A 24,487-nucleotide genomic window follows, 5' to 3' on the forward strand; every position below is an offset into this window, starting at 1 on the left:
TTCCTTCCTAGATTGGTATCTCCCTTGTGCCTGGCTTCCTACTTCCGATTACTGAGACTGTGTGTGGAGAAACAAAATGATGGAAACTTGGAGGAGATTGATGGTTTACTAGGTATAGCATGACATCATCAGATTCTTCCTTCTTTGTAACCTTTCTTTGGTAAACTTAGGAAAGGGGCAAACCATTGCATGGTATATGTGGGAAGAAGTTTGCTAATTGCACAAAGAGTAGTATATCAGCAATAATGGAATTCCAAAGGCAAAACAACACATACAGAACCCCATGGTGTTAACAAATCAATTGTTACCATAGTCCCATGCTGCCTTCTGGTCCTTGCCTTTACAACTGTTGCAAAGACTCCTTAATTATATTTGTGGCTGCTCTATAAATGTGGAAGTATTTTTGAGACTAAGTAGTAAGGAGGGCTTTTCAAGGGTGGCATCTAGGGGCCTGCACTAAAGGGATTTGGCAATATTTGTCCTTCTCTTTCAGATTGTCCTATATTCCTCACTGACCTGGAACCTGGAGAGAAGCTGGAGTCCATGTCTGTTAAAGAGCACTCATTCATGTGCTCACTCATGTTTCTTACTCTCAACTGGTTCCGAGAGGTGAGCAAAGTTACTGGGACATTTCACCTATTGTCTGTAGTTCCTCTTGAAAAGAAACCATTTTCTTGGTTCCCACAAGACTCCTTAAAAAGTCCTACAAGCACTAACCCCTATGTGCTTCTCTAGCTGTTGGGTCCCACCACTCCCCAGTTATATGTACCTTCTGTTGTGGTCAAATTACTTAGAGTTCACTTACTATTGCCCATGTGTTACTACCTCCAAGCCTTTGCTTGTTGTATTCTTACTTCTGCCTGGGTTACCTCCACACATTCTCCATGATGGAAATACTGCTTGTCCTAGCATAGGTATACACATAGTTTTTGATTCAATGAGATCAAGTGAATAATGGCAATGATAATAACATCTTATACTTATATCACATTTCTTTTCAAAGCACTCTCATGAATATTATTTCAGAGAATATTTGTTCACTTGAATTATCTCAGTCAATCCTCACAATTATATTATGATGTAAGCAGGACAAATATTATTAGCCTTGTTTTACACATATGGAATTTCAGGTACAGAGAGTTCAAAGTCACTCAAATTTGTCAGGCATGTATACTGTGCCAAGTGCTGTGCTGATTTCTTTATTTACACTATTTAATCCATGCAAACACCACATTCTTACTTTATAGTTGAAGAAATAAAGGCTCAGAGAGATTAAAGAATTGGCCAAGGTTACTAGTAAGTAACAGAATAGGACTTGTACGCTCTCTAGCCACTGTGCTATTCTGCCTTGTTACATAACTAGCAATAAGTAGAACTGGGATTAAAAGTCAGAGCTCCTCCAAAGATTAGGCAGGCCCATAAAACAAAATGAGACTAAATGGGCACACTAGCTCAGGGGCAAGGACAAGAAGGTAGGAGGAGACAGGAAAGCTGGACAAATGGAAATGGGAAACCCAAGGTCAAGAAGGGGAGAGTGTTGACATGTCACAGGGTTGGCAACCAATGTCTCAAAACAATATGCATATTAATTGTTTAATGAAAACTGATCTGCTCTGTAAACCTTCATCTGAAGTACAATAAAATAAAAATGGAGCTATTACCTGCATCAAAAAAAAAAAAAAAAAGAGCTCCTGTATTTTGACCCAGGGCTTTTTTTTCTATAGCACCCTGCTGAAAACGCTTGTATATTACAGACTAAACTCATAGACCCTGCTGCTGAATGGCATATATTTTAACTCTGGATAAATAATGCAAAGAAGGTTAAAATCTGAACAGTTCAAGGTATAAGAATATAATTTGTACTTTTGCAGGTTGTGAACGCCTTCTGCCAGCAAACATCACCTGAGATGAAGGGGAAGGTGCTCACCCGGCTAAAGCACATCATAGAACTACAGGGAATCCTGGAAAAATACTTGGCAGGTGAGGGACATGTCCAGTACTAGTAGCCCTACTAGGATAGCAGGCTCAGTGATAGCTGTCCCTTACTCATCTGGGTCAAGGAAAATGTATGCTGAACAGAACTAAAGGGAAAAAAGGAGTGCATTCATTTTGCTCCCCTCGTTACCTCGAGGAGATCTTACTGTTTTAGGAAATAAAAAATATGAAACATTGGTTGGGCTTTTGTAAAGTTACTTTTCTTCTTTGGAGGTGACTCTTCCATGACCTTTGCCTTCCTGAGCACAGTCATGAGCAAGGAGTAAAGGTGGAAAGCCTCTTAGTACCTTCTACCCATGAAGTAAATGAATGTTTTCAAGTGTTGGTGCTTGGTTCTCTGGGGGAAAGTGGCCTATCCTTCCATGCTGTCATCTAAATAATTATATGTAAAGCAAACTGCTTTATGATTAAATCTTGTTAATACCTTTAGATTTTAAATGTGAGTTTATTTTGATCCTTATCTGCTTGGATTTTTTAAAAAATCATTTAATATGGTTTTATGTTAGTTGATCATTACCAGTAAATACGTTATTCCTATGTGTTGTTTCCGGCCAGTTTGCTATGCCAAAACTATTCATGTCAAATGACTTGAATGTATCTTCTAAGCATTCAGCCATGCTTGGTGGCTTTTGGGGACTAGTTTCTGGCCAATTGGGTGATTGCACTCCAAGTGTAGTGGTGATATATGGTTGATCTATATTGAGCTCCTGCCTGCTCTTTGTTTCAGTCACCCCAGACTATGTTCCTCCTCTTGCAAACTTTGATTTGGAAACTTTAGATGCAACACCTCATACTAGTACTACTATTTCTGCAAAAATGAGAGTAACGGGAAAGAAAGGTGAGTGTGTTCTTTTCTTCTTCTTCTGTGTCTGCACAGGAGCCACATTGCATTAACCTAACAGGCCACATGTACCAAGGCATCCTAACTGGAGAGATTATGTCATTGAACCTTCCTTTAGTAGAGTTATAAATGAGCTATAATTTCGGTTATAAAATTGCCTCTTCTACCTCTAGGTGGACTTCAGCAGCAATATTTGGCAAACATGACTATTGATTACTTGAGTCCCTTTTGTCTTTTTGAAACATAAGGAGGAAGGAAACGAAAAGCAGATGGCAGCAAAACATCCTCCCCTGACACACTTTCAAAGGAGGATACTTCGGAATGTGACCCTACACCATCTGATAGAACCCAGCTGGAAAAGGTACTGGGATACCAGGTCTTCATGAGGGGGCGTGACAGCCCTGTGAGATGAAGAGGGTGCCAGCATCGTTCTCTGAACGTTACAGAGGGAAAAATTAGGGAATGGGGAGGCAACTGAACTCTCCTAGGCCTAGCAAAATTGGAATTAGGCCCTAAGTCCCTTCTGTCCATCCTGTTACTGCTGCATATTGTAAATTGTTTTCTCTAGCTATTTTCTTGAATATTTTACTGCCTTTTTATACTCCTGCAGTACTTTGAATTCTCTTTTAGAGCAATTATCAAATTGTCTTATGACAGTTTTATATATACTTGTTTTAGCCTCTTTTCCCTTCCAATCCCAGATTATCAGCTTCTCAGTAAACCAAGGTAATGTGAAATGCTCAGTACAGTTTCTGGTATTTGTTAAACTGTAATTTCTTTTGCCTGTAACCCTGTACTACTTCTGGGATAGGTTTCCTATGTTTGTGAAATTGCCTGAACCAGATGGATTGCTATTATTTCTTTTATTCAGCTGCTGTTTATTATTATGTGTTGTTCCTTTAATCCCTCTAAAAACCCAAGGTTAGTATTGATATCCACATTTAAGAGATGAGGAAACTAAGATCCAGAAAGGGTAAGTGACTTGTCCAAGGTCACACAGCTAATAAATGCTTGAGCAAGGATCTGAAACCAGATCTTTCTGGCTCCTAAACTCATGGCTTTCTTCACTACACTATAATACCTCGCTGGCCTAATAGTTCACCCCTAAGTTGAAATCAACCAAGGTCTCAATGTGTGACCTATATTCCCATATTAAATTAGGACACTCAGTCTCAGGAATATTTGGGGACTTGGTAAAGGAAGTTGGTGACCTGATGAAGGTGCAACTTTTTGTGTAAAATGAATGCATGTTTGCACTTTGAAATCTTTGTTAGAAAGTAGATTTATAGAGGAGACTTGTTTATTTTCTTGGTCACTGCTACTTTCCCTCCAGGAATTCACAAAGAAAGAAGAAGAAAAGACATCAGTGTCGCTACAGAATTACAGTGCTTTTTTCCGAGAGCTGGACATTGAGGTTTTCTCTATTCTGCATTGTGGACTGGTGACGAAGTTCATCTTAGACACCGAAATGCACACTGAAGTAAGTGGCAGAGCTGCGATCCCCGAACTTAATCTCCTTTCAGAAACTTCCTTATTCCTGTTCTTATTTCAAATAAAATACTAACAGTGAGACAACTTGGAAACTAGCTTCAAAATCCTGTACCTGTGAAAGTACTGATGAGCGATCATCCTAGTTGTCTTGATGTTGGTAAGTTAATAGGTTTTTTTAATAGTGTGTAAGACAGTGTAAAAGATCGTGTTAACAATGTGGCCCTTACCTTTAGGTTACTGGTCGTAAGCTATTTAGATCAGTTTTGTAGAGCAGCGCCATTACAGTTTATAGAGGTCAATGCTGTTTTCACTTCTTTATGATGTTTATGCAGTATCCAGCAGACCCTTACTGAGGCCTTTATTGTATTTGCTGCTAATGTAGACATTGGTGATGCAATAGTACATACAGCATGGTGCTTGCCTTCAAAAAGCTGATAATTTAAGAGAGGAAGTAGAAATATGTAGCAATACATGCTGTTTTGATGGTCTGAACCAAGGACCAGTGAAACTGTAATAAGAGAATGGTATTTATAAGGAAGTAGAGAACATTTCACAGAAAAAGTGACTTGATAACGGGATTCCACCAGAGAGTAGAATTTCTCCAGGTAGAGTAATTGAGAAACAGCATGGATTTTTACCTGATAGTTAAAAGAATGTAAGCTCCTTCAGAATAAAGAAGTATCTTTCTTTAAGAGAAAAAGAAAATCTTTATCAGTTTATACTTAGGAATTCTCCGTAAATGTATGTTGAGTTAACAGATTGAAGTAAGAGGCTATTTTTGACCCGTTCTGCTTCTGTGAGTATATAGGGACCCTGACCAGAGTTAATAGTGGTGAAACATTAAGGGAAAGGAAATACGAAGAGATTATTTAATGAACAGGGAAAGGTAAAATTTCCTTGAAATAATAATTTTTTTATCCTAGGGTATTTAGGAAATGCATCTTGGATTCACAGCTGGAAAAATATACAGAGAAATTTATCTGTAGAGAAAAAGTGTGTCTTCTAAAACTATACTGCCCTGGATTCCTCTTTAATAATTTGAAAATTTTACTTCGGAAATACTTGACTTTTTGATCACTTGGCATCACATAATAGCAATCATTTATATGAGGTGGAAGAAATTTCCCCCTCTTTTGTTGAGGGCCAGATTTTTCACCCACTGGGAAGAATAAACATGAACTGTTCCAGAAAACAGATGACTAGAGCACACTTAGAATTATTCCCTCCTTCCTCCGTGTGACAGGCCACAGAAGTTGTACAACTTGGGCCCCCTGAGCTGCTTTTCCTGCTGGAAGATCTCTCCCAGAAGCTGGAGAATATGCTGACTCCTACTGCCAAGAGAGCCCCCTTCTTCAAGGTTAGTCTAGGCAGACTCAGGACCCAGGCTTAATGGATCTTAATGGTGAATAAGTTGTCTCTTTCTCTGGCATTGTGTTTGGGTCATTGGGTAGCACAGTGGCAGCCCCATTGCCAGACCATATTCATCTTGCTTTAGAAAGGAACTCTGAAACAGAGGAGACCAAAAAAGGTACCCAACACAGGAAATGAATCATGTTCCTGAATCATGTTCTTTGCTCAGCCTGCCAAATTAAGCCTGTGCCCAACCCTCAGTCTAATAGTTGACTATCTAGAGAAGGCCAGAACCTCAAATGTGCATATAATGTACAAATGTGTGCATAGTGTCTAATGAAGCAGTTAGATGATACAAACAACAAAAGGTGAAAACCGAAGTGTAAACATTTAAAGATTAGTATATCCAGTTACTCAATTCATTCTTTTTTGTACTATTTTCTCCAGTCTTGTCAACTTGAGTTTATATTTTTGTGTGAGCTTTGTCTCCTTAGTTATTGGAGGTCTATACTTCTCAATCCAACACTGTTCTTATTCTACAAAAGCCAATCTCTGTTATTTGAAGGTGGGGTAGAATTTTTTATCCTTCTGTCAGAATATAAGGAGCCCTGGTGGCGCAGTGGTTAAAAGCGGTCAACTGTTAACCGAAAAGTCGGCAATTCAAAACTCCCAGCAGCTCCAGGGGAGAAAGATGTGGCAGTCTGCTTCTGTAGAGATTTATAGCCTCGGAAACCCTATGGGGTCGCTATGAGTCAGAATCGACTCACTGGCAGTGGGTTTGATTTTGGTTTTTATCAGAATATATAGTCCTTAGGTAATCATCTCATTTCTCTCATCCACACCTACCTAGTGACATAGATTGGACTAAATTCCACAGTGAACTCTTAGCTTCAGAGAAGCCATCCAGCAGTTTCTTCCCCAGTAACTCTGAATTTATTGTAGAGTAAAGGAAGCTGGAATATTGGATTCTCACATCTCCATCAAAGATCTGCCCAAGAAATTGCTCACTGTATTGTTCAACTGCTGACCCCCATGTGTAACCATCTGGAGAACATTCACAACTATTTTCAGGTCAGAAGCCTATTTTATTGTCATTATAGAGACTTAGAAATCACTAAGTGAACGAGAGATTTCATTTTTAACTGAGAGAAATTGAAGGGAAATGAGGGCAATTGCAGAAGCAGCCGTCCTAAAAACATTTTTCCCTTTCAGTGCTTAGCTAGTGAGAATCATGGTGTAGTTGATGGACCAGGAACGAAAGTTCAGGAGCACCAGATAATGTCTTCCTGCTATCAGAGGCTACTGCAGATTTTCTATGGGCTATTTGCATGGTGAGTATGTGGGACGTATAGTACGCATAGATGAATGAGCACGTACTTGCTTTTACTCATGGTCAGTCACCAAGGCCCCAAAACCTTATGTAAATATGGTACTTTATTCTTTTTGGAATGTTTTTGTCTGCATCATTTCATTTGATCTTTCACCCTCTCAGATTGATGGAGTGGGTTTTTTTTTTTTTTAATATGAACTCACTGCCCCGTAAGGTTCCTATCTAATCTTTTGAGTGGCTGTTCTCAGTTTAATCCCATATAGATAGTTCTTAAAAGAGCATAATGCTCAAGGCAGACCTTTTTTACTAGTTAAGCTAAACTATTATTTGGTTTTAAGATGCCTTTAGGGAATATTTTTGCTTTAAGGTTTAAAGATCATCTCAGGGCAATAGTTTCAGGGGTTCATCCACTCTCCATGGCTCTAGAAAGTCTAGAGTCTGTGAAAATTTGAAATTCTGTTTTACATTTTCCCCCTTTTGGGAGCTGTTATTCTTAATCCATTTGACAATTAGGTGACTTGCACTTAGCTAACCTGTAACAAATCTGACCATCTAGTTATTCTGGTCTCAGGCTGATGGAGTCTCTGGTTTATGTGGCCGTTTCTGTCTCTTGGGCTCATATTTTCCTTGTGTCTTTGGTGTTCTTCATTCTCCTTTGTTCCAGGTGGGTTGGGACCAATTGAAGCATCTTAGGTTACCGCTTGCTAGCTTTTAAGACCCCAGATGCCATCACCAAAGTGGGATGCAGAACATTTTCTTAATAAACCTTGTTAAGTTAAGCCAGTTGACCTAGATGTGTCCTGAAACCATGGTCCCCAGATCCCCACCCTTGCTACTCTGTCCCTCGAAGTGTTTGGTTGTATTCAGGAAACTCCTTAGCTTTTGGTTTAGTCTGATTGTGCTGACTTCCCCTGTATTGTGTCCAACTTTTGTCTTCAATTGCCCTTAGATTTTCCTTAAATTCAAACTCCTTTATATAGCTTCTAAGGCCTTCTACTATCTGACCTTTGCTCTTCCACTCATTTTCCAGCCATTCTGAATTAATTTCAGTACCCTATATAGCTTTTATATAGCTTTACCTGGAAGGTTCACACATATTCAGCCTTCTACCTGGAAGATTCCCTGCCCTGACTGACCCCTAGCATTTTCTGACTCATCCTTGAGATCTGAACTTAAACTTGACTTCCTAGGGGGCATCTTCTCTGACCTCTAGACCAGGTAAGCCTCCTTCCTATCTCCCTGATGCCCAGTTCTCTCCTAACACTCTGGTATCCTCTTGTGATAAAACTCCTCACATTTTATTATAACTACACATTCATCTTATAGTTCATATTAAAAAAAAAAACAAAAAAAACCTACTCTTCTTTGCTGAACTGTGAGCTCCATTAGAGCAGGGACCAGTCATTTCTGTACCCTCAGTAGTTAAAACCAGTGCCTGGCAAAAATGATTTGAATAGACACTCCATTAAAGGAGATATACAGATGGCAAATAAACACATGAAGATATTTAATATTATTAGTTACTAAGGAAATTAAAACCACAATGAGATTATATAACACACCCAAGTGTTGGCGAGGCTATTTAGAAATTTAGCAATTTGACAGAATTATCCCTGTAAATAAATATTATTCCTGTTTTTTGTTTGTTTTTGGTAGAAGACTGGGGCTTATCTCTAAAATGTAGGGGATGAAGGAGTTCCTTTCTCCCTTGAAAATAAAACTATGAGGGCTGTTAGGTCCTTAAGGAAAGACTGTTTGGGGTGTGCTTCAGCTTCAAGTCTGATACTCAGAGCTGTGACTGAATTTGGCACTTGAGTGCTTTCAGTTTCTTCTCCTTTTTTCCTCCGTTGACTTATGCATGGTACAAACTAGAGGTCAGGACCCTCCAATACCATCTGAGCAAACTTTCTGAAAATAAATTAAGCTATCTAACCTTGACTTTCCCATAGGAGTGGATTTTGCCAACCTGAAAACCATAACTTATTAAACTCAGCCCTGGAGGTGCTTGCTAGCCGACTGAAGCAGGGAGAACGTGACCAGCCCTTGGAGGAACTGCTCAGGTGGGTTAGATGACACCTCCCCAAGTGTGGTCCCAAGAAACTCTTAGGAACGTGGTCAGCAAGATTTCTTGAAAATAACGAGTTTCTCTCAGTAGTTGTGAGGGAAATTCTTGGTATGTTCAGCTAGTTTTCTTCAGTATGTGAGCTTTCTCATCTACGTATCCAGACAGGGACGGATTACCCAATAAGCAAGGTACTCATGGACTTACTTGTACTTACTTACTAATTTGTAGTACAGTTTCACCTGTTTTTCACTTTTAATTTGTTTGACCTCCTCCCTAACACTCAGTCAGGATTTGACTCTAGTTTTTATCTCAACTATAATTTTGGGTTGATTGTAACTCCACATCTCAGTGCATTGAAAGCTGACCATATAGGATACATTTCTCCCAAGTTTTACTGAGTTTCTCTGCCTTGTAATTTCCTTTCACTTTGTTTCTGCGAATCCAGAGTTTAAACGTTTTTCTTAGTGTGTCGTCTAAGGCCTTAAAGAGCAAATTATTTATCCAGGGTTGCACATATAAGCGTGACTGAGACTAGTACTTGATTTCTTGGCATATATGACCCCTTCAAGGTCAGCATTCCATCCACTGGGCTCTGCTCTGCCCTGGCTTTCTCCATACAGCAGAGTTCTCCAGCAATATGCTTGTAAGACGTTTGCTACAAGACACCTAAAAATAGAGAGGACCCTGATTAGTCCATCAAACTACTAAAGGGAACTTGGGCAACTCCTGTGCATTTAGACATATCCGTAATACTTGTGGTGCTATTTTTTGTTTGTTTGTCTTTTCTTGTCTCCTTACAGCCAGAGCTTCCATTACTTGCAGAATTTCCATCACAACATTCCCAGTTTTCAGTGTGCTCTTTATCTCATCAGACTTTTGATGGTCATTTCGGAGAAATCTACAGCTCCTTCTCAGAAAAAAGAAAAAATTGGTGACGAGCCCAGATCCTCTTTCTTTTCATGAATAAGATTAATAATTTAAGCTTAGAAACTTGGGGTTTCCTAGGACCTTGTGCGTTTTTACATGTAAATCTCCACATAACTATGGACATAAGCCTCTTGCTATACCAAGCAGGCCGTTTTCTGATTATTTCTATGACTGATTTTTTATGCTGATATTGTTTAGTCTGAGTTTGGTTAGCTCAGCTGATGAGATAATTTTCTGTTTTGCTTAAATTTATTTGCATCCTTTTTTTTTTTTTAATTACCTGAGACATCTGACATAAAGAGACAAGCCACAAGGTTAATAAAATGGGAGCGAAAGGAGAAATCAGGATCAAGTATAAAGGAAGGCCTGACCCCTTCCCTGAACTTTTTCTTTAACCATCTTTTCTTATAACTTTTGGAATGCAACTCATTGATTATATATCTCACATACAAACAGAAAGCAAGAAGAAAATGCAAACCAAACCTTTATTATTTCCTTTTGATTAAATGGGAAGAGTTTGGTCTGAATCTGTGAGGTGGCCACTGCTTATTGGTCTGCCCAGGAGGAACAAGAGTGGCTTTCCCACTGGCAAACAGCATTCCTTTTCTGTATGTGTGTACATTTGTGTTTCAGGACTGGGAAGAGGTGGGGCATGTTGGGTCTTGGATGGATTTATTTCTGGCAGAAGAGCCAGGAGAGCAGAAGCACATGGCAGCTTTTTTTTTTTTTTTTTTTTTGTTAGACCAGAAACTACATAGCAAAGGTTTGAAAGAATACTCCTTTTGATTGTTAATCACCCCCCAAAGCCTGAAAGAGAAGAGTGACATAGATCTCGTATACATGTGTCTTGTTCTCCAACAGCCTCCCTAGCCAAACAGTTCCTGTGCCGGGTGTGGCCAAGTGGGGAGAAAGGGAAGAACAACACCTTCAATGACCAGCTGCACGATTTGCTCTGGTGAGATGCTTGATTTCTTCCAAGGAGCCAACTAGCCTTTTTCTATTTTGCCACTGGTAGGAGCCCTCATCTGGTCAGACTGAGAAATGACATTGGTTAGGGGGAACTAGAAAGCAATGACATAGGTTTGAAATGAATAGAATCTGGAATATGTGGATCTTAAGATCCTCTAGTTCTGTTTTATACTGTTGGCTAGTCCCTTATCATTAAATCATAAGGGAAGTGGAGGAGTCTGCAGTCAAGGAATCAAATATTTGTTTGCCTGCCATATCCAATGCATGTCTATCACCTCCAACATGTCTAACTGTATTTCCAATTGAGACATGATTTATTTACCTCCTGGCTGTATTTGGAATCCTTCTTATTTTATTAAAAATAAATGCCAGGGCTGGGGACCATGGTCTCTGGAGGCATCTAGCTCAATTGGCATAACAATTTATAAAGAAAATGTTCTTCACTGAACTATGGTGAGTGGTGTCTGCAGTCTTAAAAGCCTTCGAGTGGCTGTCTAAGATACATCTACTGGTCCCAGCTGGAGCAAGGGAGAATGAAGAAAACCAAAGACACAAGGGAAAGATCAGTCCAAAGGACTAATGGACCACAACTACCATAGCCCCCACCAGACTGAACCTAGAACAATTAGATGATGCCCCGTTACCACCACCAACTGCCCTGGCAGGAATCAAAATAGAGGGTCCCAGATAGAGCTGGAGAAAAATGTAGAACAAAATTCAAATTCACAAAAAAAAAAAGGGACCAGACTTGCTAGTCTAACAGAGAAGGGAGAAACCCCAAGAGTATGGCCCCTGGATACCCTTTTAACTCAGTACTGAAGTCACTCCGAGGTTCACCCTTCAGCCAAAGATTAAGTTGGCAGTTCAGATCCACCAGGTGCTCCTTGGAAACTCTATGGGACAGTTCTACCCTGTCCTGTGGGGTCGGTATGAATCAGAATCGACTTGACAGCAATGGGTTTGGTTTTTTATACAGCAAACAAAAATACACGTGAGGAACGTGCTTCATAGTTCAATCATGTATGCAAGACTAAATGGGCACACCAGCGCAAAAGCAAAGACGAGAAGACAGGAAAACAGGACGAATGGAAACAAGGACCCTGGGGTAGAGAAGGGGAGAGTGTTGACACATCGCAGGGTTGGCCACCAAGGTCACAAAATAATTTGTGTATTAATTGTTTAATGAGAAACTAATTTGCTCTGTAAACTCTCACCTAAAGCACAATAAAAAAAAATAATAAATGCCAGAAGTTGTTTTAAAGCGTAATGCATGGGAACATCTTAAAGAAGAAGTCTTGGTTTAGGAATTTCTGACAAACGTTCATCCTCCTCTGGCCCTCAACGCAGCATCTACCTGGCGCACACGGACAGTGTGCTGAAGGCCATAGAGGAGATTGCAGGTGTTGGTGTCCCAGAACTGATCAACTCTCCTAAAGATGCATCTTCATCCACATTCCCTACACTGACCAGGTAAGAGACTTCTTCCCTCTAGTTCACTCCTTAAGGCAGAATCACCCCAGTGTATGTAGTTCCCAGATGACTACCTTATTCCTCATCTAATTCTGACGCTTCTTGGGAGATGACATGAAGTCTCCTCAGATGATAGGTTTAATCATTCATTCAATACATGTTGAGTGCCTACTATGCCTTCTCTCCAAGGGCTCTCAGCCAACCCACACAGAGGACTTTGCTAAGGAATGCGTTTTCAGTAGTTACAGTCTTCAAAGGCGGTGAACATCTAGTCACCAAACTTCCATCCGTGCTTTCATCCTTAAAACTTGAGACTATTTTTCCAACATTTTAACCACTTTTAGAAGGACATGTCGTTTATGTCTCACTTACTGGGTTTTGTGTCTCATAATACCTATAGCTGTCTTAGACTTTCAGTAGTTCTCTTTCCTCCACTTGTATAGCCTTTACAGTTTATAAAGCACTTCCACATTCTTTACCTCATTTGATCCTCTCGATGATTCTGAGGTAGGAATCATTGCCCCTGTTTTACCGATGAGGAAAATGAAGACGGGAGAGGCAACTTGCCTAGGCTTATACAGGCAATAAAATAATCATGGAACAAGGACTCAAACTTACATCTTCTCAATACTGCTTCACCATTCTTTCTATACCACCTTTTCTACTTCTCTTCATAAAGTTAATTCCATTTCATCACAAGCAATCTTGATCTTCTTAGGCTCATTTCTGAATCCTTTCCACTCTTCCATTCTTTCACATTTAGAGAGGTAGGGAAGGAAATTATTTTTGGTTACCTGGCTTCTTCCCAGGAAGATATTTCTAACCAGTTTGCCATTGTGTGTGCGTGCATGCCTTTCCCCTCTGCTAGGCACACGTTTGTCATTTTCTTCCGTGTGATGATGGCTGAACTAGAGAAGACAGTGAAAGGTCTTCAGGCTGGCACAGCAACAGACCAGCAGCAGGTGGGTCAAATATACCCACTCTAAGAAGTGGACTCTGTGGTACTTGGAAACTGCCGATTCTTTTATTTCTTGGGTTCAGGGTTCTTCTTCTAAGCTATTTCCTTTGAATTACGAGATCCAGAATTTTTTTTCCAAAGAGTCCCTGGTTTAACTTCCCTTCTCTATAGCTAGAGGTGAGAATTGGGCTCTGCTTTGTCTGGCTACTGCCCAGGAAAAGCTTGGACTGCTCCATAGGCCTTAGTCCTGGAAATGTCTTTGGTTGCTTGCAGCCTCATGTGCCCAGCAGTTTGCCCTTGAGAGCAGATGTGAGGCAAGCAGAGCTGTTTGAGATGCCGTGGTGCTGGACCTTGGCAGCTTGCTAACCAGACCAAGCTCAACTGCTGAGAGCACGGGCTAATGAAGAGAGGCAGGCAGGCCTCAGAGCTCTGATGGCCAGTGGATATGTTGCAGAGTCTTTTACCTACATGAGAATTACAGAAGAGGAAACCTCTTTTTAGAAGGCCTATATCTATAATGTGGAAACCCTGGTTGTGTAGTGGTTAAGAGCTATGGCTGCTAACCAAAAGGTCGGCAGTTCAAATCTACCAGGCGTTTCTTGGAAACTCTATGGGGCGGTCCTCTTCTGTCCTATAGGGTCACTATGAGTTGGAATCGACTCGATGGCAATGGGTTTGGTTGGTTTGATGTCTATAATGTACCCTGTTCTCACACATGTGCAGCCTTCAGAATCATCCTGTGGGGGCAGTAGTTACCACATCTCTGTGGGAGGGTAATTAACTTAAATCTCTGAATAGCTGTGTAATCCAAGAAGTATAATAAGAGAAGTATTTGGCTGTGATTCAGAGGTGCCTGTATATTTGGCTGCCCCCAGGTTCATGAGGAGAAGCTCCTCTACTGGAACATGGCTGTTCGAGACTTCAGTATCCTCCTCAACCTGATAAAGGTGAGCATGGAGGCTCCTGGACCCATCTCACTGGCTCACTGTAGAACCCAAGGGTCCTGGGTTCCAAAAGGGACTTTTCTTCCTTTCTCCCCCGTTTTCCTTGCGGATTTGCTCCTCCGGCTGTCTTTTTCCCTTGTTCCCCTACTCATACCGGATAACCCCTGCTTGTCTCCCTAGGTAATGTCTTTTCCTCTTTTCCTTCCTCTCTCCTGCCTGTGCCACATGCTACCCGATGGCTCCCTGTATGTGTCATTCCCCCACATTCTGTCGCCTTGCCTTGGGTCCTCTGTGATCTGAGCACAAGCCCCGCTATCTGCCTGTCCCAGCCCTGCGTGCCTTCTCTATTCCTCAAGCACGCTCTCTGCTCTCACCCACTCCATGATTTTGCTCGGGCCGTTCCCCCAGCCTAGAATGTCGTTCTCCCTCCTTTCTACTTCTCTTATCCACTCATTCTTACGGCTTCAGATCAAGGTTTTGAACCTCTATAATGCCATCTTTTCAACATCCCCAGTTGGGATCAATATCTTGTTCATCTTTGCCCTCTTCTTCCTTTTCTTCAACATCAGTTATGGTCTTTATTTTGTATTGTAATTAATTTAACTTTTGCCATCTCTTTCCTCCACTAGATTCAGCTTCTTTAAGAGCAGGAATGGCACCTTCTTCATTTTAGAATTCTCTACAGCACCCAGCGCTGTGCTTTATACAGTGGGAAAAAGACTGAGGTGCTCAAGAGAGCAGACTCAGCTTCAGTTTCTTGCTTTCATTTTTCCAGGTGTTTGACAGTCATCCTGTCCTACACGTGTGTTTGAAGGTGAGAGGTTTACCGGGCCCTCTTAGCATTTATTCTTCCCGTGGATCACTCTAGGAGAGGGCCTCAGTGAGATGAACCGCTTGGTACCTTGCCCACAAGCCGGAGTCAGAATCAGTGCTAACAGCTGGTAACTTAGGGAAGACGATGGAGATGCTTTCCTACACGAGTTGCATTAACTGGAGAAGCTAATGTCCATATGAGTTTGGAAACTCTTGATCAGAGTCTTAGGACTCGGAGGAGCAGCTTCAGGGCCATTGGGAATGGGAGCAGTAATCACCTTTCCTGGTGCTCCTTTCCAGGCAACAGGGAGGAAGGGAGTAGATGAAGCCTTTTTTTAAAATTGCTGTAAAAATATATATAACACAACATTTTCCAGTTTAGCATTCTTCAGCAGTACAATTTTGATTCTTCAGCTCATAAATGTGGGAGCTGATAGCCTGATAAATGCCAAACTCCTCTCCCATGAGGATAGCCTGGATCAGGCCTATAAATCATGGTAAACTCAGTGGGTTAAAAGCTAGGGAATGTTAGGGAGAGAGTGATTCCTCTCCATTCCTGATGTTTCCTTCTGAGTGACGGCACCCCGTTATTGTGATCTCCTGGCCTCTGTCTTCCTCTTTTACTCACTTCACCCTGATGCCAGTAGGAGAGGTAGTTGAGTTGGGGGTGATTTATTTGATTGGAAAATTCAGGAATTGGCCATGTGCTTCTTAGCCCTACCTAGTTTTCTCCTTTTTGGGAGTAAGTTGTCCTCAGGGAGCTGAGTTCCCCTCTGCCCCTCTACACTGTCACAGGCTGAGCAGCCCAGCCTCTATCCATTGGCTGCGACTGTCCATTGGCTGTAAGTCTGCCTAATTCTGGGGCTTTAGCTAGCTGGCCCATATGGTTTTGACATTCTCCAAATTAATCTCCTCCCCCCAATTTATTTGTTTCTATATAAAAACAAGAACATAACCCCCCCAAGCTGGGTGATCTTGTGTTGCCACCTTTTAGGTGAAAGACCTCAGCTAGAAGTTACCAGTATTCATCACATGTCTCCTCTCTTCTTCAGTATGGACGTCTCTTTGTGGAAGCATTTCTGAAGCAGTGTATGCCGCTCCTAGACTTCAGTTTCAGAAAACACAGGGTAAGATCTGAGCCAGATTGTTAGAACATGCTCTGTACAGTTGCTCCAGGTTCTGGTCCCCAGTTTTACTTGAGCACCTCTGGTCTACTTCAGCTATAGCCAGAGATGCCCAGCAGGACTGAATATTCCCAAGCAGGCTGAACTTGGACCCACTCTGGTTCAAACCCACCTTCCTACCTATAGTCTAGATCTGAGGGTGGTAGTTCCTTCTAGCTTGATTTTATTATGCTGCTACACTCCTATGGCCTTGTGGCTCAGTGTGTCGTTTGCTTTTTCCTTTGTGCTCGTCTGGGTCTACTTTTAGGAGAAATGAAAAAAGAACTCATTTGTATCATAAAACTCTTTGCTGTTAAAAATGGACAGTTGTGAGAGTTTTTTAGCCAAGTGGAACCCAGGACTAGAGTAGTGAATTGGGGATGGAAACAGAGGCGATGATTTCTTACACACATTTAGCACGGTGAACTTTGCCAACCACTCTCACGATACTTGCTTGGTTCCTCATAACTCTGAGAGAGAAGGAGGGAGAAGGGGTTCTTATCACTCTCAGACTTACTTTTTTTTCCTATTACACAAGGGACGAGAGTGAGAGGTTGAGATTGGCAGCTAGCCAGCACTCCTCTTCCTGTTGAGGGCCAAATTAAGATGATTATCAGTATAATGGCTGGAACCTACAGAGCTTATCCTCTTGGGAGCCCTTGGTTACAAGGGAATCTTGCATCTAAAATGAAATGAGAATATTTCGTGCAACATTGTGAATTTTGTTGGCTATAGGAAGATGTTCTGAGCTTACTGGAAACCTTCCAATTGAACACTAGGCTGCTTCATCACCTGTGCGGGCATTCCAAGGTAAGATGGAAAGCAGGCACATCCCCAGCCCTCCTGTTTGCTTAATCTGCAAGTGCTCTTGGGAGTTGTTGAGCTCCAGTTACTTCTTTCTTTTTTACCCTTCTTGAGCCTTTATATCTGGGTCTGTGTCTGTCCAAGGGCACTTACTGAGAATGGTCAAATCTTCGGTTGCTGAGAGGAATTTCTGCATCTGAAATTTGACACAAGCTCCATAGCCCTATTTCTTCTAGAAGCTCTTCTTGGGTGAGAGATACAGAATGCTACAAAGTACTGTGTGTGGGAGGACTATTATGTAAGCAATGACTCTCTGCTGGAGACAAGAGGCGGCTCTAAAAGCAGCCATCTTTAAAGCTATTTAGTTCTACTTACTTGCCAAGGAGCACATCTGTCTCTTGTGAGAACATTTCAGCATTAAAGGACTTACCTACTTGAAGGCTTCTTACAGTTGGATCGGACAGCTTTTGTCTGAAGGAATACAGATAAAAGCCATAGAATTCTGTAGTCACTGGCAAACCAAATAATTCTTCTATGCAGTTCCTAATGCTCACTTCCTCCCCTAGTTCTAAATTTAGATGGTACTGAACAGTAGAATTTTAAGGACTCTTCTCCTTTTCAGCTAAATAAGGCGACTTTGTTGCTTAATAACAGCATAAATATGTTTTAAAATATTCTAGGTAAATTCATTGATAAGAAGTTCTGAAGAGGAATTTGGAGGTGTTGGTGGTATGTCTCTAGAGTCATACCAAAAAAGCTCTTGGAGTTTTTTACCTTGAAGGACAGGTGCCATTCTCTTTGGAGTACTCTGCCAAACTACTACAGTTTCATGGAACATGTCTCTGGCAAGGTTTATGTGCTTATTGAATGCTCTGGGTGCCAGGAATTAAAAAAGTTTTTGTACAGGAAATGTGAAAGCATGGTGATGAACCCAAGCAGATGCCTCTGTTCCCACTTAGATTCACCAGGACATGAGACTCACCAAACATGTGCCCTTGCTCAAAAAGACCCTAGAGCTGTTGGTTTACAGAGTGGAAGCCATGCTCATCCTCAACAACTGCCAGGAGGCCTTCTGGCTGGGCAATCTCAAAAACCGAGACTTGCAGGTAAGCCTGGGGCTCAGCCAGCTGTAATCCCTCACACCCATTCTTTGTGAATGCATTGGAAGTATGTCAGGAAGGTCACCTCAACCCTGTGCCTTCGGTAAGATGCTTTTGTCTATGGCTGTTGAGCTCATAGAGTTACGGCCCATGGGCTCTGGTCACAGGCTACACCCATCGTCCAAGGCAGCGAAGGCTCCAAAAGGATGCCATTGATTTAAACAGGGTTTCACAAATAGAGGACCCAGATCAGTACAAACCTTTCTCCACAACCAGAGGGGCTCCTTTAAGCTCTGCTGAGGGTAGATTCACAGTAGCATTTTTTTATATGGACGTTAATTTTTTTTTTTTCCTCCCGAAACTAGTCTGTCTTATCCCTGAAATTATACCCTGGATAAATTCAACAAATGAGCATTTCTAAGGTCTTTCCATTGTCTGACTTTGGGCTGAAATGTTAGGTTGCTTATAATACTGCTTTGGAGCTGTAGCATTTTCCCACAGAGGTCCAAGCCCTTTTCATACATGCTTATAATATCTGAGTGTTATAATCTGTTATATATGAAAAAATAGTAGCATAGAGGTTTAGCTTCCTTTCTTCAAGTTAACCTCATGAGGTAGATACTATTGTTTCCACGAGAAAACTGAAGCTCAGAGAGGTTAAGTAATTTACTTAAGATTATTTAGCAAAAAAGTGGGCAGAACCAGGATTTTAGTCCGTGCAATTCTGCTCCAAAGTTGATGTTCTTAACTCTTTCATACCAGGCAGTACATATAGTGACCACTTAACTTTTTCAGCCTCTGGGGTTGTGGAGGAGCTGCTTTCCTCCTGACAGTGTGTGCTGCTGGTACCTTTATGACTATTTGAAACTGAAGAAATTGGTGTGTGCCCCAAGTTACTATTTTTGCAGGGTATTGTATGAAGGGATGCTGAATCAATATTTTTTTAGGCAAAATACAGGGAAAATTTTTAAATCAGTACACGTGTACCTCTGGTCTCTGGGGTAGAATTAGGGGCACACATATGTACCACTCTAAGGGTAGGATTGTGGGAGAGGGCAAGAAAAAAAATCCATACTACCTACCAAAAATTCACACACACTCAATGATTCAGCATGCTTCCATTAATTAAAACACATGGTATCAACAAAAATTTCAAAGCAGAAAATAATACATTATGCCATCCTTTAGCCTCTGTACGGCCATTTGTAGTTGGTGTATTGGTGCTCGTATACCTTAAGGTATTTGGGAAATTTGAGAGCCATAGTCAACATTGACTAAAAGAATCACTAATACAATTTAAAAGTCTAGTATAATATTAGAATACAAGACCTTTTCAAGAACTGCATCAGGCATGGGCAAATCAGAAACCTTGAGCTGTGAAATCACTTCTTCAGATACTGATCACAAGTCAGTGTCCAAGTTTGACTATGTTTGAATGGCTAGAATATTTTCCTTTCTCCTTCCCTAAGCTACACCTTTCTCCATCTGTTTGTCTCTCCCATTTCTATGGAAAGAACTGTACTTCCCTTTTGCCCCTTTGAGGTCCCAGATATGGTCATTTAACCCACCATTTGTTGTGGTCCACATTTAGGGTGAAGAAATTATGTCCCAGAACTCCCAGGAGAGCACAGCAGATGCAAGTGAGGATGATACACCATCCCAGGTCTCCAAGAGCAAAGTAAAGGAGGTATCTCTGCTAAAGGCAACAGAGTGTGCCTTGATGGTTACTTTCTTTAATTATTCTGAGTTGGTGCAGTGTACAGAACTTTCCATGTCTATATTTATAATCAAACACTTCTATACCATCTCCATCCCATCTAAAACAAGCTTATGTGTTTATATAAATTCTGTGAAGCCCAAAAAAAGCAAGCATACAATCTTATAATCATTCTTGAGTATCTCAAGTTACAGCATATCTTATAGAGCTGAAAACTTCCTTCCATTGCAACCTGCTTCCCTTAAGTTCATATCTGAAACCATTTTAGAGGATAGAAAAGAAGGGGTCACAGTATTCTGAGTGTTGAGAAGAATGAGTTAAACCACCTAAACATATTTGAACACGTAAAAATAGAAATGCTTTAACCAAGGCACAGAGTTAAAAGCTGTCAACACTGAGTAATAAAATAGAGTAGGGATCCTTATTATTTTCTGGGGCATAGATGCTCTTGAGAGTTTAAAGAAAGCTAAAGAAAAATGTGTACACTTATAAATAGCATGATTTGGGTGGGCTATAGACACTGAGACACCACTTGGCTGTCAGTTTGTTGTATTGTGGTGGCTTGTGTGTTCCTTTGATGCTGGAAGCTATGCCACCGGTATTTCAAATATCAGCAGGGTTATCCATGATGGACAGGTTTCAGTGAAGCTTCCAGACTTAGCAGACTAAGAAGAAGGACCTGGCGATCTACTTCTAAAAAAATTGGCCAGTGAAAATCTTATGAATAGCAGCAAACATTGTCTGATATAGTGCTGGAAGATGAGCCCCTCAGGTTGGAGTGCACTCAAAATACAACTAGGAAAGAGCTGCCTCCTCAAAGTAGAGTCAACCTTAATGATGTGGATCGAGTCAAGCTTTTGAGACCTTCATTTGCTGATGTGGCATAACTCAAAATGAGAAGAAACAGCTGCAAACATCCATTAATAATCAGAACGTGGAATGTACGAAGTATGAATCTAGGAAAATAGGAAGTCACGAAAATGAAATGGAACGCATAAAGACTGATATCCTAGGCATTAGTAAGTTGAAATGGACTGATATTGGCTGTTTTGAGTCAGACAGTCATATGGTTTACTACGCCAGGAATGACAAATTGAAGAGGAATGGCACCGCATTCATTGTCAAAGAGAACATTTCAAGATCTATCATGAAGTACAACCCTGTCAGTGATAGGATAGTAACTATACACGTATAAGGAAGACCAGTTAACTATTATTCAAATTTACGTACCAAACACTAATGCCAAAGATGAAGAAATTGAAGATTTTTAGTAACTTAGGCAGTCTAAAATTGGTCAAACATGCAAACAAGATGCATTGATAATTACTGGCAATTGGTATGCGAACGTTGGAAACAAAGAAGATTCGGTAGTTGGAAAATATGGCCTTGGCAATAGAAACAATGCCAGAGATTACATGATGGAATTTTGCAAGACCAATGACTTCTTCATTGCGAATACCGTTTTTCAACAACATAAATGGTGACTGCACACATGGACCTTGTTGGAAGGAATACACAGGAATCAAATGGACTATATGTCATGGAAAGAGACAATAGAAAAGCTCAGTATCATCAGTCAAAACAAGGCCAGAGGCCAGCTGCGGAACAGACCATCAATTGCTCACATCCAAGTTCAAGTTGAAGGTGAAGAAAATTAAAACAAGTCCACTAGAGCCAAAGTATGACCTTGAGTATATCCCACCTAAATTTAGAGACCATCTCAAAAATAGATTTGATGCACTTAACGATAATGACCAAAGACCAGATGAGTTGTGGGATGACATCAAGGACATCATACATGAAGAAAGAAAAAGGTCTTTAAAATGGCAGAAAAGAAGAGACCAAAATGGATGTTAGAAGGGACTCTGAAACTTGCTGTTGAGTGTAGAGTGGCTAAAGCAAATGGAAGAAATAATCATGTAAAAGAGCCGAACAGATTTCAAAGAGCAGCTCAAGAAGACAAAGTAAAGTATTATAATGAAGTGTGCAAAGACCTGGAGTTAGAAAACCAAAAGAGAAGAACATGCTTGGCATTTCTTAAGCTGAAAGAACTGAAGAAAAAATTCAAGCCTCAGGCTGCAATATTGATGGATTCTGTGGGCAAAATATTGAATGATATAGGAAGTATCAAAAAAAGATGGAAGGAATACCCAGAGTCTCTGTATCAAAAAAATTGGTCGATGTTCAGCCATTTCAGGAGGTAGCATATGATCAAGAACCAGTGGTACTGAAGGAAGAAGTCCAAGCTGTACTGAAGAAGACATCGGTGAAAAACACGGCTCCAAGAATTGACGGAATACCAAGTGAGATGTTTCAACAGATGGATGCAATGCTGGAATCACTCACTTGTCTATGCCAAGAAATTTAGAAGACAGCTACCAGGCCAACCCACTGGAAGAGATCCATATTTGTGACCACCCCAAAGAAAGGTGATCCAACGGAGTAAGAAAATTATCAGACAACATCATTAATATCATGCACAAGTAAAATTTTGCTGAAGCTAATTCAAAAACAGTTGCAGGGAACTGGTAGAAATTCAACCTGAATTCAGAAGAGGACTTGGAATGGGGGATATCATTGCTGATGTCAGATGGATCATGGCTGAAAGCAGAGAATACCAGAAAGATGTTTACCTGTGGATCCAGTCAATACCCATGGAAGCAGCAGTCAAGAAATCGAACAATGTCTTGCATTGGGCAAATCTGCTGCAAAAGGCCTCTTTAAAATGTGAAAAAGCAAAAATGTCACTTTGAGGACTAAGGCGCACCTGACCCAAACCATGGCATTTTCACCTGCCTCATACACTTGTAAAAGCTGGACGATGAATAAGGAAGACTGAAGAAGAATTGATGCATTTGAATTATGTTGGCAAAGAATATTGAATATACCACGGACTGCCAGAAGAATGAATAAATGTGCTTTAGAAGAAGCACAGCCAGATTGCTCCTTAGAAGGGAAGAAGATGAGACTTAGTCTCACATACTTTGGACATGTTATCAGGAGGGACCAGTTCCTGGAGAAGGACATCATGCTTGGTAGAGTAGAACGAAAGAAAAGATGGATTGACACAGTGGCTGCAACAATGATTGTGAGGATGGCATGGGACCAAGCAGTGTTCTATTGTACATAGGGTCGCTATGAGTCAGAACCAACTCGACAGCACCTAACAACATAGACACCGAGAAGCTCAGGTTTAAGGACCGCTGCTGTGGAGCCTCTGTGCAATTTGAGGCTAATGCAGATAGATCATTTAGTAAGAAAATTTTGTTAATGCTCCTCTGTTTTATTTGTATTTATACCTTCACCTTGTTTGCATAAAGAATTTAAGGCATGTTATAATGTTTGGTACTTTTTCCTAAACAAACCTCCCAGATTAGAGTTGCAGATTAGATGGGATTTTTTGCTGGATTCTTGTTGAGATACGCCAGTATATTTTCACAAACGTTTCTTTATGTATCGAGTGCCTACTTTGTTCCTGTCAAATACATGCAATAGAGCTGAAAGACCATGGCTCACTTAAAAGTCATGCAAATTTGTTTTAGTTACAGAATGGTAATGTCAGTCATTATCAAAATGGTCTCACTCCACGGTCTTGGATTAAAACTCATGATGTCAAGAATGGGGAAGCTTTGATTCATTTTACAAGGGAATTGTTTAAACCTATTATTGGTAATTAGTACATTTGTATTTCCTGTGGGAGCAGTGTTACAATTCATGGAGTCATCCGGAGCAGGGACCTAAATATTTAACTTAATTATCCTTTGCCCCTTAGGATGAAGATGATGAAGTAAGTGATGAAGGAAAAGAGCAAAACAGTGATGAGAGTGATGATGACTCTGATTAGACCTCAGAGAGACAGTTGCCATCTACTGCCCGTCTCCCCCAGCCTCTCACCATTTTGTGTTCAGGGTTTGAAATCTGCTATCTGCCTTTGTAACTGGAAGCATCCTATTTTATCCTTAGAGAGGGGGGCTTTATTTGATCAACTTAATTGTGGATTTCATAGATTGTCTAACACCACCAAAGACCCTGCCTCAGGATTCCAATGTAGCATTACTTATCGGTTTGGGTGAGTATGGCACTGCTGTGCTGCAGAGTAAAAACTCTGCTTACTGAAGGCTGAGTCATATAATTCTGGGTTTTGGGAGCTAGTTTCAAAACTCTTTATTCTATAATTTAAGCCAGTACCAGTTTTACAAATAAATCCCCTTTTAAGCTCTGCTTCAGCTACCTCATTCCTCCTACTGGATTTCCTTCATCATTTCAAGGTTTAGATGAGATTGGGGTTTGTGCAAAGAAATAATGGAAACTAGTACCAACAAATCACTGCTATTCATTAGAATCATGTGTTCCCTATTATGAAGACCATCTTGGAAATGATATCTTTGCGATTGTTCTGGAGGAGTTACTTGATTTTGAGTGAAGTCACACTAGGCTCATTGGTTTGTTTGTTTAATAGCTCTTTATCACATGTACATGTCAGCGCTAATTTGACTCAAATGGTTGTTCAACTTTACAAGGGAAATGTCCCTTGCTCTATGTCACTGGCC

General features: G+C 40.8%; 1 protein-coding gene across 4 annotated transcripts in view; it reads left to right on the forward strand.

Moving 5' to 3' along the window:
- The window catches only part of FANCD2 (FA complementation group D2), a 53,962-nt gene extending 29,804 nt beyond the window's left edge, over positions 1-24,158 (forward strand). For all 4 annotated transcript variants that reach the window (XM_049862970.1, XM_049862968.1, XM_049862971.1 and 1 more), the window contains 21 exons: positions 12-112; positions 494-609; positions 1,872-1,980; positions 2,723-2,833; positions 3,085-3,197; positions 4,170-4,316; positions 5,571-5,684; positions 6,620-6,748; positions 6,890-7,008; positions 8,957-9,067; positions 9,873-10,003; positions 10,861-10,954; positions 12,316-12,438; positions 13,307-13,400; positions 14,272-14,343; positions 15,116-15,154; positions 16,206-16,280; positions 17,052-17,126; positions 18,080-18,226; positions 19,812-19,907; positions 23,710-24,158. In XM_049862970.1, the coding sequence (XP_049718927.1) occupies positions 12-112; positions 494-609; positions 1,872-1,980; positions 2,723-2,833; positions 3,085-3,197; positions 4,170-4,316; positions 5,571-5,684; positions 6,620-6,748; positions 6,890-7,008; positions 8,957-9,067; positions 9,873-10,003; positions 10,861-10,954; positions 12,316-12,438; positions 13,307-13,400; positions 14,272-14,343; positions 15,116-15,154; positions 16,206-16,280; positions 17,052-17,126; positions 18,080-18,226; positions 19,812-19,907; positions 23,710-23,781 (2,188 nt within the window). In that variant the 3' untranslated portion in view covers positions 23,782-24,158. The remainder of the gene's footprint in view (positions 1-11; positions 113-493; positions 610-1,871; positions 1,981-2,722; positions 2,834-3,084; positions 3,198-4,169; positions 4,317-5,570; positions 5,685-6,619; positions 6,749-6,889; positions 7,009-8,956; positions 9,068-9,872; positions 10,004-10,860; positions 10,955-12,315; positions 12,439-13,306; positions 13,401-14,271; positions 14,344-15,115; positions 15,155-16,205; positions 16,281-17,051; positions 17,127-18,079; positions 18,227-19,811; positions 19,908-23,709) is intronic.
- The last annotated feature ends 329 nt before the right edge of the window (positions 24,159-24,487 follow it).

Source organism: Elephas maximus, chromosome 20 (genome assembly GCF_024166365.1).
Source record: "Elephas maximus indicus isolate mEleMax1 chromosome 20, mEleMax1 primary haplotype, whole genome shotgun sequence".
Lineage (NCBI taxonomy): Eukaryota > Metazoa > Chordata > Mammalia > Proboscidea > Elephantidae > Elephas > Elephas maximus.